Source organism: Pelophylax lessonae (assembly GCF_965119305.1).
Source record: "Pelophylax lessonae genome assembly, chromosome: 10".
Lineage (NCBI taxonomy): Eukaryota > Metazoa > Chordata > Amphibia > Anura > Ranidae > Pelophylax > Pelophylax lessonae.
In genome coordinates, this window is record NC_138777.1 from 7,617,181 (window position 1) to 7,630,988 (window position 13,808).

The 13,808-nt window shown below is 46.7% G+C and overlaps 1 protein-coding gene across 1 annotated transcript; it reads left to right on the top strand.

The window, feature by feature from the left end:
* Positions 1-4,174: 4,174 nt before the first annotated feature.
* LOC309565370 (vomeronasal type-2 receptor 1-like) lies at positions 4,175-11,946 on the top strand (the record flags this gene model as incomplete). The annotated part of the gene is made up of 2 exons (XM_082270292.1): positions 4,175-4,435; positions 11,086-11,946. The coding sequence occupies 2 exons, from the start codon at positions 4,175-4,177 to the stop codon at positions 11,944-11,946; spliced, it is 1,122 nt and encodes a 373-aa protein (XP_082126418.1).
* Between the last annotated feature and the right edge of the window lie 1,862 nt (positions 11,947-13,808).

Genomic DNA, 13,808 nt, shown 5'->3' on the forward strand with positions numbered 1-13,808 from the left:
ATCTTCAATAGTGGAGATCCGCTCTTTGGTCTGTGTGATTCGCAAGGCTTGGATTTGTAGATCCTGATGTTGCTGTTCTAGGCCTTTAAGAACTCCTGGTCCACAGCCTCAGTGATCATGGTGGTGAGGAGTGCTACCACTGTGTCAGGATCTGTGTCATTACGTGGGTCACCTGCTGGTGGCACTGTTGTTCCTGGAACTGAGGGGCGCAGTTCCAGGGCCCACCAGCGGGTGTCTCCCAGCAGCTGGACTGTTCTTTTAATTAAGCTGCACCTGAGGAGGACTGCTGAGGGAATATAAGCCCGCCCTTCACTGAGGCTCAGTGCTTCAGTATTTTCTCTGCTAGCCGTGTCCCTGTCTGAACCTGTATCCTGAAACCTGTATCCTGAAACCTGTATCCTGAAACCTGTATCCTGAAACCTGTATCCTGATCCTGAGTCCTGTTCCCTGCATCCTGCTTCCTTTACCTGGCTCCCTGCTTTCCTTGTCTCCTGTTCCTGTCCTGTCCTGCAATTGTTTGCTCCATCCCTTTGTATATAGTTTGTTAGGTTCTATTGGGGTTTTGTACTGTTATCATTTATATTTTGTTTACTTGTTTATGGTCACTGGTGTTGGTATTGGAGTGTGTCATTTTGCTTAATAAACTTATTTACATCTTTATCCATCTGGGTCCTGATTCCTTGGTGCAGCCAACTGATCTGATCACTCTTGCTGGATGCCTGCATGTGGTATCCCTGACAGAATACTGAAGCCACTAACGATCAGATCGGTTGCACCTGGGAATTAGGAATTTTCTGGTTGTTGCAAGATGCAGTCAGAGGAGGTCTTTTATTTTTCTTTGCTTGTAACAGAAGACAGGGAATATTGTCGCCAAATTTTGAAAACTTACACTAGCGAGCAGTTGTTGGAATGCATCCGTCTGGCCCACTCGTTTGTTGACAAAGGCAGAGTTTTGTTCAAAGAGATTCAGCCACTTATTCAGCTCTGTGCAGAGTTGGCTTTATCTAATACCCCTAAGGGTGGTGATGATTATTCTCCTCCTTTTAGTGTCTCTCAGGTGGTATCTCTTGTGTGGCTCTTGGAAGATGATAAACCCTATTTTATTGAACATTATTCAGTGTATTCTCCAGAGGCCCTGTTGGATTGCATGAATGCTGTATATTCTCTAATCAGACAAGGGGGTTGTAAATTGAGTTTTGTTCAGGCCTTATTGCAAACCTGGTCAGATCTTTCCAATTTAGCATCAGCTAACTCACACCAATCCACTTCTGCCTCTGGACACCAGTTTTCTCAAAGTTTATCCTCTCCGTTACCCGTAGCAACCACAGCTGCAGTTAGGTATGGTTTGCTTTCCACTGCTTGTTCATATCCTGGCTTAACGAGTTGCACTTTTCCTGCATTTAACTCTGTGAAAACTTCCTCTACTACTCTGTTGCCTCTAGCAACCTCTCAGAAATTCTCCTCTGTAACTGTCTCTCCTTTTCCACCATCTCCCAATACTGCCATTTCGCTTCCATCTACTTCACAATCTATTCATAGCCCTGCAACCACTAGCAAGATTTCTGTATCTAAACCTAAAAAGAAAAGGAGATTTTTCCCAACACATACAATTATACCTGTTACCCAGCCTGCTGATCCAGTGCCCGCTGATCTGGTGCCTCCTACTGAGCCTGCTGATCCAGTGCCCACTGTTCTGATGCCTGCTGTTCCAGTGCCCGCTGATCTGGTGCCTCCTACTGAGCCCGCTGATCCAGTACCTGCTGTTCCGGTGCCCGCTGATCCGGTGCCTCCTACTGAGCCTGCTGATCCAGTGCCCACTGATCCGTTGCCTTCTACTGAGCCTGCTGATCCAGTGCCCGCTGTTCTGATGCCTGTTGTTCCAGTGCCCGCTGATCCAGTGCCCACTGATCTGGTGCCTCCTACTGAGCCTGCTGATCCAGTGCCCACTGTTCTGATGCCTGCTGTTACAGTGCCCGCTGATCTGGTGCCTCCTACTGAGCCTGCTGATCCAGTGCCTGCTGTTCTGATGCCTTCTGATCCAGTGCCTGCTGATCTGGTGCCTCTTACTGAGCCTGTTGATCCAGTGCCTGCTGTTCTGATGCCTGCTGATCCAGTGCCCGCTGATCTGGTGCCTCTTACTGAGCCTGTTGATCCAGTGCCCACTGATCCGGTGCCTCCTACTGAGCCTGCTGATCCAGTGCTCGCTGTTCTGATGCCTGTTGTTCCAGTGCCTGCTGATCCAGTGCCCACTGATCCGGTGTCTCTTACTCAGCCCGCTGATCCGGTGCCAGCTGATCCCGTGCCCGCTGTTCTGGTGACCACTACTGTGCCTGTTGATCCTGTGCCTGTTGATCCTGTGCCTGCTGATCCTGTGCCTGCTGATCCTGTGCCTGCTGATCTTGTGCCTGCTGATCCTTTGCCTGCTGACCCAGTGCTTGCTGTTTCAGTGCCCGCTGACCCAGTGTTTGCTGATCCAGTGCCTGCTGAGCCACGGTCTGCCGCCCTGTTTGATGTGCCACTGTCTGTTGCCCAGCCTGGTTTGCCACTGCCGGATATCCTGCATGCCGCTGGCGCTCCCCTGCTTGATGTCCAGCTTGCCTTCAGTCCCAGTGTTGGGACATGTGTTGCAATGAGGGCAGGTGTATCCCTAATGTTACGCCTCTTCAGGAACTTGACCTGTGGGGTGCCAAGACGGCTTCCAGACCCTGGTGGTGGGGCGCATGATCAATTGCTGGACTCTGGTGGCACGCCTTCCGGCAAGTTAAAGGACTTTGGCCTAGAGAGTGCTAGAAGACCCGCAGACATGGAGGGGAGACCTTTTTGGACTTTCGGGGTAGAAGCACAATGGAGCGTCCGGAGGCCGCTCCTTAAAGGGGGGGAACTGTCAGGATCTGTGTCATTACGTGGGTCACCTGCTGGTGGCACTGTTGTTCCTGGAACTGAGGGGCGCAGTTCCAGGGCCCACCAGCGGGTGTCTCCCAGCAGCTGGACTGTTCTTTTAATTAAGCTGCACCTGAGGAGGACTGCTGAGGGAATATAAGCCCGCCCTTCACTGAGGCTCAGTGCTTCAGTATTTTCTCTGCTAGCCGTGTCCCTGTCTGAACCTGTATCCTGAAACCTGTATCCTGAAACCTGTATCCTGAAACCTGTATCCTGAAACCTGTATCCTGATCCTGAGTCCTGTTCCCTGCATCCTGCTTCCTTTACCTGGCTCCCTGCTTTCCTTGTCTCCTGTTCCTGTCCTGTCCTGCAATTGTTTGCTCCATCCCTTTGTATATAGTTTGTTAGGTTCTATTGGGGTTTTGTACTGTTATCATTTATATTTTGTTTACTTGTTTATGGTCACTGGTGTTGGTATTGGAGTGTGTCATTTTGCTTAATAAACTTATTTACATCTTTATCCATCTGGGTCCTGATTCCTTGGTGCAGCCAACTGATCTGATCACTCTTGCTGGATGCCTGCATGTGGTATCCCTGACACACTGCTTTGGCAATGCCAGCTGGAGAAGCAGGATCTACCAATGCCATTTGTCTGAGGCTGCTGACATGCCACTGAGATTCTGGAGTCAGAGTGAGCAGTGGGCACCATATTGGCTACATCGCGAGCTGTGTCCGCTGCGGCTGTTTGAGAAGCCAGGGCTGTGCAGAGAAGCAATTGCTCAGGAAAGTGATCCATGGGGTTCCCCTGGGCAGTGTTGTGGTGACAGGGGGTGGACCTAGGGTGCTTGTAGGCTTGGAAAGCAGGTAAATGAGGAGCGTGACGGAAGCCGATCCTCTCCATGCGGCGCTGGAACTGAAAGTCTCAGTTTTAGTTTATTATTCAGAACTTCAGCACAGCTCAGTGAACCTCCTTCAACACAAATTGAGATACATTTGACTCCCTGGCAAGCTTCTCTCCTGGTGTTGAGGGTGGACAACCTGTTAGGGTTCAGGATGGTGGTTGCATGGTGGTTGCATGTTGGCTGCCCCTTTACCTTTCCTGTCCAGCCAGGCTGCACATAATGGATTTGATTCTAGGAGAATTGTTATAAAGCTATAAGAAAAGTTATAAGCTTTTTTCATTCCCATTTTGGTATTAAAGCAATAAGTGTTAGGAAACTGATGACTTCTTGTATCCATATTATTATTCCTTTATATTAACAGACCTTTGCAACATTACTACAGGAATATTCAAATGTTCCTTTTTGCCATTGACCAAGTGAATAAAAATCCAACAATCCTGCCTAATGTGACCCTAGGATATCATATTTATGATTCGTGTTCTAATCCAAAAAAAGCTGTAAAAAGTGTTCTCCAGATTTTATCCGGACCGGGAGAGACTATCCCAAATTATTCCTGCCGAGACCACCAGAAATTAGCTGGTTTTATTGGTGACCGGAGTTCAACCACAACCCTGCCTATAGCCCAGCTATCATCTGTGTATAACTACGTGCAAGTGAGTATAATAACATGAATTATGTCTGAAGTCTGCAAAATCAAACAATGGAAACTAGGACTTTAATGGTTGCCACTGTTAAAGAGAAGCTCAAGCTGGGCTTCAGTTACAAACTGGCCGCATGTCCAAAACTTGCACTAACACCAGTCAGTTCAGCATCTATTTATCCATTCAGCCTGGCCCCACAGCACATCACAGGCAGAAGCAGTGGCCTACATATCCAATAGCTACATGCTCTGTTGATATGCTTTTATTAGATTTTAAACATGTTGTTCCAATAAACCTTGTTACTTCTTATATATACGAGTACTCTCTCTTTCATATTTAGGATTACAGAATTAAAAGTGGCAACCGTTAAAGTCCTAGTTTCTATTTTTTGCTTTTTGTACACTTTATATGGATGTGGTGCCACAACCTACAGGTTATGTCTTCGAATTTTACTTAACTATGTCTGACGTCTGGTGTATCAGGGCTGTTTTGTCAGTCTCATCTGTTATTTCTTTATTTCTTTTTTGTCTACAAATTTTCATAAAACGTTTTAACATTACAGAAGAGCAGCAAATCCATCATATGCAAACGCATACAGGTACAATTAAAAGAAAATAAAAAAAAATATATATATATAAAAAGATATATATAAATATATATCTTGCTCAAAAAAAAAAAAAAAAAATTAAAGAAACACTTTTTAACCGGTTGCCGACCGCCGCAAGTACATATACTGCGGCGGTCAACCCCGGCCAGGCAAAGTGACGTATGGATACGTCACTTGCCTGTCACTTCCTTGTGAGCCAATAGCGGACGGGCGCGCGCCCGTTGAGGCGCGCGCCCGCCCCGGCTCGTTCCCTAGGAAGTACGTGCGTGTGACCGGCGGACCCAATGTCCGCCGGTCACTCGGCGATCGTCGGAGGAGAGGGAGGAAGGCAGGCGGCTGATGTAAACAAGCCGCCTGTCATTCTCTCCTGTGTAGGAATGGTGATCATACGGTTCTACTATGTAGGACCGTTGATCACTGTTCCTACACCAGTAGCCACAGCCAATCACAGTTAGAAGCACGCCCCTAGGGACACATTTAACCCTCCTTCCCCAATAAAGTTAACTCCTTCCCTGCCTGTGTCATTTTTACAGTAACAGTGCATATGTATAGCACTGATTACTGCAGTAATGTCACTGGTAACCCCAAAAGTGTCAAAAATGTCAGTCAAGGGTCTGACCTGTCCGCCGCAATGTCACAGTACCGCAAAAAAAATAGCAAATCGGCGCCATTACGCGTTAAAAAAAAACCCACCAAAAATGACAAAAATCTTTCCCTTTGTTAGTAAGCGCAATAACTTTTGCGCAAACCAATCAAAATACGCTTTTTGCGATTTTTTTTTACCAAACATATGTAGCATAAAACAAATTGGCCTAAAATGTTAAAAAATTTTGATTTTTACTTTTTTTTGGGGGGGAATCTCATATAAAAAAATGTGAAAAATATTGTTATTTTTGCAAAAAGTAAAAATCGCACAGGTGATCAAATACCACCAAAAGAAAGCTCTGTTTATGGGAAAAAAAGGACGTCAAATTCGTTTAGGTACAGCATCGCACGACCGCGCAATTGTCCGTTAAAGTCACTCAGTGCCGAATCGCAAAAAAACCCCTGGTCGGAATGGGGGTAAAATCTTCTGGGGCTTAAGTGGTTAATCAGAGTATAGCATCATGTCAATGAAACTCCTGAGATATTGATCTGGTCAGTTCAGTAGCAGAGGGGGTTGTTAATCAGTTTCAGCTGCTTTGGTGTTAATGAAATTAACAACAGGTGCACTAGATGGGCAACAATGAGATGACCTCCAAAACAGGAATGGTTTTACAGGTGAGGGCCACTGACTTTTTTTTTCCTACTCATGTTTTCTGACTGTTTTTCACTAGTTTTCCCTTTGGCTGGGGTCAGTGTCAGTACACCGATACCTGGACCTTATAGAGGTTGCAGAGTCAGTCCAACTCCTCAAGGATGGGACATCAATACGTGCCATTGCCAGAAGGTTTGCTGTATCTCCCAGCACAGTCTCAAGAGCATGGAGGAGATTCCAGGAGACAGGCAGTTACTCTAGGAGAGCTGGACAGGGCCATAGAAGGTCCTTAACCACTTCACGCAAAATCACATAGACCTACGTCGGCTGATTTTGCGTGGTTGTACTGGGATGATGCCTCTAGCTAGAGGCATCATCCCAGTACCATTATTTAGAGCCAGCGGTTGGCTTTCTGGCAGTAAGGACTGATGCGGCTTGAGAGCCGCTAGATCGTTACCCCGGTGAGCAGGAGGGGATGTCCCCCCTCCCGCCGCCTTCCGCGGCTCTGCCCGGGTCACCCGTCCCACCAGGAGACCCGAGCAACCAGCCGGCACGTCCGCCGGCTGGATGGAGTCCCGATCTAAGCCGGATGTGGCTTCGACTGGGTCTCTGATGACGTAACTCGGAGGCGGCATCCATGACGTCACATCCGGATTACTCGGCTGCTAAAGGCAGCAGATTCAAAAAGTAACTGTATTCAAAAATACTGTTTTCGGCGTTTTGAATACATGGAAGTGTAGTGGAGGGGTTTGGGGTCTTTTAGACCCCTCGATCCCTCCATAAAGAGTACCTGTCACTGCATATTGCTGTCACAAGGGATGTTTACATTGCTTGTGACAGCAATAAAAGTGATCAGATTTTATTTTTTTAATAAACCTGTGTTAAAAATTAAAAAAATAAATAAATAAATAAATAGTAAAAAAAATAATAATAATTTTAGCCACCCCCGTCGCCGTGAGCTCGCGCACGAAAGAAAACGTATACGGAAGTCGCGCCGCAAATGAAATCACTGTTCAAACCACACATGTGAGGTATCGCCAGAGCGTGAGCAATAATTTAAAAAAAGAGCTACTCTCTAACTCTAAACTGGTAACCGTTAAAAATTTTTAAAACGTCGCCTATGGAGATTTTTATTGACCGTAGTTTGTCGCCATTCCGCGGGTGTGCGCGATTTTAAACTGTTACATGTTGGGTATCTATTTACTCGGCATGACATCATCTTTCACAATATAAAAAATGGGCTAACTTTACTGTTTAGTTTTTTTTAAATGCAGTGAAATATGATGTTTCGTAATTTTTCCAAAAAAATGGCGTTTGAAAGACCGCTGCGCAAATACAGAGTGACAAAAAATATTGCAATGACCACCATTTTATTCTCCAGAGTCTTTGCTAAAAATATGTATATATATATGTATATATATATATATATATATATATATATATATATATATATATATATATAATGTTTGGGGGTTCTAAGTAGTTTTCTAGCAAAATATACTGATTTTAACTTGTAAACGAAAAGTGTCGAAAATAGGATCGGTCCTTAAGTGGTTAACCCATCAGCAGGAACGGTATCTGCTCCTTTGTGCAAGGAGGAACAGGATGAGAACTGCCAGAGCCCTACAAAATGACCTCCAGCAGGCCACCAGTGTGAATGTCTCTGACCAAATAATCAGAAACAGACTTCATGAGGGTGGCCTGAGGGCCAGACGTCCTCTAGTGGGCCCTGTGCATACCTCCCAACCGTCCTGGAATCCGCGAGACTGTCCCGCAATTTGAAGTGAGTCCCAGGGTCCCACAGAGCTGGGCTGAAGTCCTGGAAAATGTGGCCAGCCATCTCTGCTCCCCCCTCCTCCTCCCAGCTCCGCCCCTGTCTTCGGCTACCAATCCTGCCTCTCAGCGGTCCTAAAGTCGGCAGCTCCCTCTCATGTCAGCTTTCGGCGGCTCCTGATCCTGCCTCTAAGCTGCCCCGATGTAGGCTCTCACTTGTGAAAGGTAAGAGAAATCCTTTTTTTGTGTCGCGCCAGGCACTTAGGGGGGATATGGTCCATATTTGCTGGTGGGTGTCCTGGGTCCCAGGGCCACAACTTCCCACATCCCTGTTTAATTGGGGACTGGAGGTTTCTTCTTTCCTGCATGTCAGGACTGTAGCATGGAGCCGAGTGAAGTGCTGTGAAACTCTTCGGCTCCATGCTACAGCCCTGACACTCTGAGTTTCAGCAGCACTGTGCTTAAAAAAGCACAGGAATTCAAATCAATCTGCATTTGTGAGAGAGCTGGGGGGGGGGGACACTAGTAAGTGAGAAGGGGGGAATTGGTGAGAGCTGGGGGGGCATTAGTAAGAGAGGAGGGGAAATGAGGAAAGAGCTGGGGGGGGGCACTAGTAGCGAGGGCCGGGGGGGGGCATTTTATAAGAGCAGAGGGTGAGTTGGTGAGAGAGTTGGGGGGGGCATTAGTAAGAGAGGAGGGGAAAATAGTGAGAGAGCAGGGGGGGCACTAGTAAATGAGGAGGGGGAATAGTGAGAGAGCTGGGGTAGGACACTAGTAAGAGAGGAGGGGCGGACAGTGAGAGAGTTGGGGGCTATTAGTAAGAGAGGAGGGGGGGAATTGATGATAGAGTTGGGGGGTTATTAGTAAGAGAGGAGGGGGGAATTGATGAGAGAGTCGGGGGGTTATTAGTAAGAGAGGAGGGGGGAATTGATGAGAGAGTTGGGGGCTATTAGTAAGAGAGGAGGGGGGAATTGGTGAGAGAGTTGGGGGGTTATTATTAAGAGAGGAGGGGGAATTGGTGAGAGAGCTAGGGGGGCATTAGTAAGAGGGGAAGGGGGAATTGGTGAGAGTTGGAGGGCACTAGTAAGAGAGGTGGGGGGAATAGCTGAGAGAGCTGGGGGGCATTAATGAGAGGAGGGGGGGAATAGGTGAGCAAGCTGGGGGCAGTGCATTAGTAAGAGAGAAGGGGAGGAATTGGTGAGAGAGCTGGGGGTCATTAGTAAGAGAGGAGGGGGGAATTGGTGAGAGAGTTGCGGGGCATTAGTAAGAGAGGAGGGGGGAAATGATGAGAGAGTTGGGGGGCATTAGTAAGAGAGGAGGGGGGAATTGGTGAGAGAGTTGGGGGGGCATTAGTATGAGAGGAGGAGGGGAATTGGTGAAAGAGCTGGGGGGCATTAGTAAGAGAGGAGGGGGGAATTGGTGAGAGAGTTGGGGTGGGCATTAGTAAGAGAGGAGGGGGGAATTGGTGAGAGAGCTGGGGGCATTAGTAAGAGAGGAGGGGGAATTGGTGAGAGAGTTGGGGGGGCATTAGTAAGAGAGGAGGGGGGAATTGATGAGAGAGTTGGGGGGCTATTAGTAAGAGAGGAGGGGGGAATTGGTGAGAGAGTTGGGGGGTTATTATTAAGAGAGGAGGGGGAATTGGTGAGAGAGCTAGGGGGGCATTAGTAAGAGGGGATGGGGGAATTGGTGAGAGTTGGAGGGCACTAGTAAGAGAGGTGGGGGGAATAGCTGAGAGAGCTGGGGGGCATTAATGAGAGGAGGGGGGGAATAGGTGAGCAAGCTGGGGGCAGCGCATTAGTAAGAGAGAAGGGGAGGAATTGGTGAGAGAGCTGGGGGGCATTAGTAAGAGAGGAGGGGGGAATTGGTGAGAGAGTTGGGGGGCATTAGTAAGAGAGGAGGGGGAATGATGAGAGAGCTGGGGGGCATTAGTAAGAGAGGAGGGGGGAATTGGTGAGAGAGCTGGGGGGCATTAGTAAGAGAGGAGGGGGGAATTGGTGAGAGAGTTGGGGTGGGCATTAGTAAGAGAGGAGGGGGGAATTGGTGAGAGAGCTGGGGGGCATTAGTAAGAGAGGAGGGGGAATTGGTGAGAGAGTGGGGGGGGCATTAGTAAGAGAGGAGGGGGAATTGGTGAGAGAGTTGGGGGGGCATTAGTAAGAGAGGAGGGGGGAATTGGTGAGAGAGTTGGGGGACATTAGTAGGAGGGGAGGGGGGAATTGGTGAGAGAGCTGGGGGGCATTAGTAAGAGAGGAGGGGGCAATTGCTGAGAGAGTTGGGGGGGCATTAGTAAGAGAGGAGTAGTGGTGTGGGGGGGATCAATGACAACAGTGGTGGTGGTGTAGGATCATTGGCAGCAGTGGTGGTGGTGTGGAGGGAGGATCAGTGGCAGCAGTGGTGGTGTTGGGGGGGGGAGATCAGTGACAGCAGTGGTGGTGTGGGGGGGGCACTTCTCTCTTTTTCCTTAGCATAGCATTCTCCCCGGCTTCTCCAGACCCTTTCACATCTGTCACATGTGCTCTGGGTGGGGGGGGGGAATCAGTGGCAGCAGTGGTGGTGGTGTGGGGGGGATCAGTGGCAGTGCTGATATTGTAACTCCTATCCCGACATGGGGTCTCCTTACTTTACTTGTACGGCCCGGCCCGGCCCGAGTCAGCTGATTTTCTCTTTCAGTCTCCAGAGTCCCGACATGGCATCTCCCTACCCTACTGAACTCAATGGGTGGTGGGTGGGCGGAGAGGATGGGCAGGGCCCATGTGCCTGTGTGAATGACCAGTCCAGTGTACTATCTTCAGGGAGGTGGCATCCCCCCCCCCCCCACAGTAGTGGAACTCCAGGGACCCGTTGCAAGTGTGACTGCTGTGACCCTGGTAGTTCCACCACTGTGTTGATGTATTTCATAAACACAGTTAAGGATTTGTATATAAATGTTTGGAGAATGTACAGTAAATCTAATTTTAGAATTGGGGTGTCTTCCTAAATCCTTTGAAGCTTAGCCATTTCTTGTAAGTTTATAACCACAATGTTGAAACACGTCATCTTGTGTTTTAGATCAGTTACGGGGCAATGGATAATTCTTTGGCTGACAGAGCTATTGTTTCCTCTTTTTACCGTATAGTCCAAGATGACTTTATGATTTATCATTATATATCAGAATTAATTAGACATTTTGGATGGACCTGGGTTGGAATAATATCATCTGCGGATGAAAGTGGGGTGAGAGAATCATCTCAGTTATTAAGAATTTTGTCACGTCTTAAAATTTGTGTGGCCTTTATATTTGGAACTGGTATTAATGCAATGATGCCTGAAAGTCATGCTTTGGAATATGCGTATAACACCATTGAGAAATTATCTGTAAAAGTGTTCATACTCTGTGGAACATATCATGATATAATATTTGAATCCTCACTAAGAAGATTACTCAGGGATGTAACATTCATTCTCCCTCCTAATTGGGCCTCAAATATTCCTCTTATAGAAAAGTATCCAGAGATTTTGAATTGTAGCTTATCCATGAACTTTTGGTCTGAAGCTGATAAGAACTTTAAGAATTTTGTTGATGGTTTCCATCCAATGATCCGCCCAAAAGACAAGTTACTTGAAAATCTGTGGATGACAACACTTTTCTGCTTGTCAGGAAACAAAGGAAAAGATACTTTGTATGAAAAATTTTATTGTATTTCTCTTCACAATTGTACAGGTGAGGAACATTTACCGGACTCCGGAGATTACTCATCTGACAGAACTTCAGACCCCGTGTATCGCGCAATGGAATTCATGGTCAACGGTCTACATGTTTTGTACTCATCCCAGAATAATTCTTGTCTTAAAGGTCAGGCAGATGATAAAGAAAAATATAGACACAAGGTGAGCACAAATGTGGCCAAAAATAGATTAGACTTTTATTAGAATCCTTCAGTGGACATTTGTCATCGAGTCATGAAGTCATGATTTGTGACCAACATGGAGCTTTCTGTTTGTAATATCAGGTATAGCAGATAGCCATCCCAATGGTCAACAAAAGAAGTGAGCACAACAGGTTGACAACACTGCTGAAATTTGTGAAGCATCTGTTTAGTGTTGTCAACCTGAAACAGGAAGTGCTGCTACTGGCATGGATCTCTGGGTAAGAAACTTTGCAACACACAAAAAAAAAAAGAATATGCCTAATAATACTGTATATAGTGAAGCATCCTGTGAAACATACTGAAAAATAAATCTAGGGTTTACATACTCTCTTCCTGTTGTCTTGTCTAGATATATATTTAGGTGTCCGGAAAAATGAATGGTGCTATTTCAGGGGGAAGGTTTGTTAGTAAATTCAAGATGCAAACTGAATGACACTTAGACCCCGTTCACATTAGGTCACTCCGACTTGGTGGGCGACCTGTGAAGTCGCGTGCACCGTGACTTCGGCGCGACTTGCACGGACTTCATATAATTGAAGTCAATGCAAGTCGCCTCCAGGTCCCCCCGAAGTAGTACAGGACCCTTTTTCTAAGTCGGAGCAACTTGTGTCGCTCCTATTAGAACGGGTCCTGTACTACTCAATGGACCCGACAGTGCGCGACTTGTCAGGCTGACCAAGTCGCCTGGCAAGTCGTAATAGTGTGAACCGGTTCTTAGGTTGGTAAAACACTGTGTATCATAAACAGCTATCATTTTGTAACACTTGTGTAGCCACCCTGCCCTAAGCAGGAATCCCTCATTAAAGTGACACTAAACTTTGTTTGTATTTAAATAGGTATCAACTTTTAAATGTTTTCTCTATTACACTCAGAGGGTGGCTACTAGGGATGGGCAAACGGTTCAGCCCGAGTTCGGGCCAAACATTTGCCTGTTCGCCCGTTTGCCGAACACCCAAATTATCAGGGTGTTCACTCGGTGTTTGCCCTGAAAAACACCCTGGAGTGCACTGAGCGCTGCACAGTGCATATTGCGCCCTAATTGGGTAAAGCTTTGCTCAATCAGGGCGCAGTGTAAACTGACTGGTAAGGAGCAGGGACGAGAAGCTCCTGATACTGTATTTATGGGCAAATACTTGCATATAAGCCTTCAAAATGAACACTTTTGATTTTTCCTGTTTGACTCCCGTAGGTTCGCCGTTCGAGTTAGAACATTTCCCCTGTTCAGGAGTTTTGCTGCAAACTGAACATTGGGGGTTCGGCACATCCCTAGTGGCTACATCAGTCCGTGGGGATGTCAGACACATAGCCTGCATTGCCCAGTGTTGCCTGGTCTGGAGAATTGGACTGTCTACAAACTTTGAGCAAGTATATCTATGTCCATCTGTATATAGGGCTTGGCACATCGCCATACAAACTATAGCCATATACAGCTGCCTGCAGATATGGCCCTAAGTTACTCTATGGACATGTCATCTGTCCAGCAGGCTGCATAAAATCGTCCTCCCCACTCCCTTTATTATCATACATGCTGGATACTGTCTAAATACATCATACATGAGGATGCTACGCTAAATTCTTATTTAGCAATATGATCATCACTATACCATATGCTATGCCCCTGAAGAAGCCCCTGTGGTGAAACATGTCGGGCAGGTGCTGAGTATTGCCATAGTGGATGAATTCACAACTTATTCACTTTTGAGCAACTATCAGCTATTTGATATGGTCCTTTGTATATATATATAAGCAGTCATTCATGTGACATATCTTGCTGTTTATAGACATATGTGGTCTTTGTATATTTCTGTATGTTCTTCATGTAAACCAACATTCATCCTAAAAAATTCTTAACAAGATGAATTT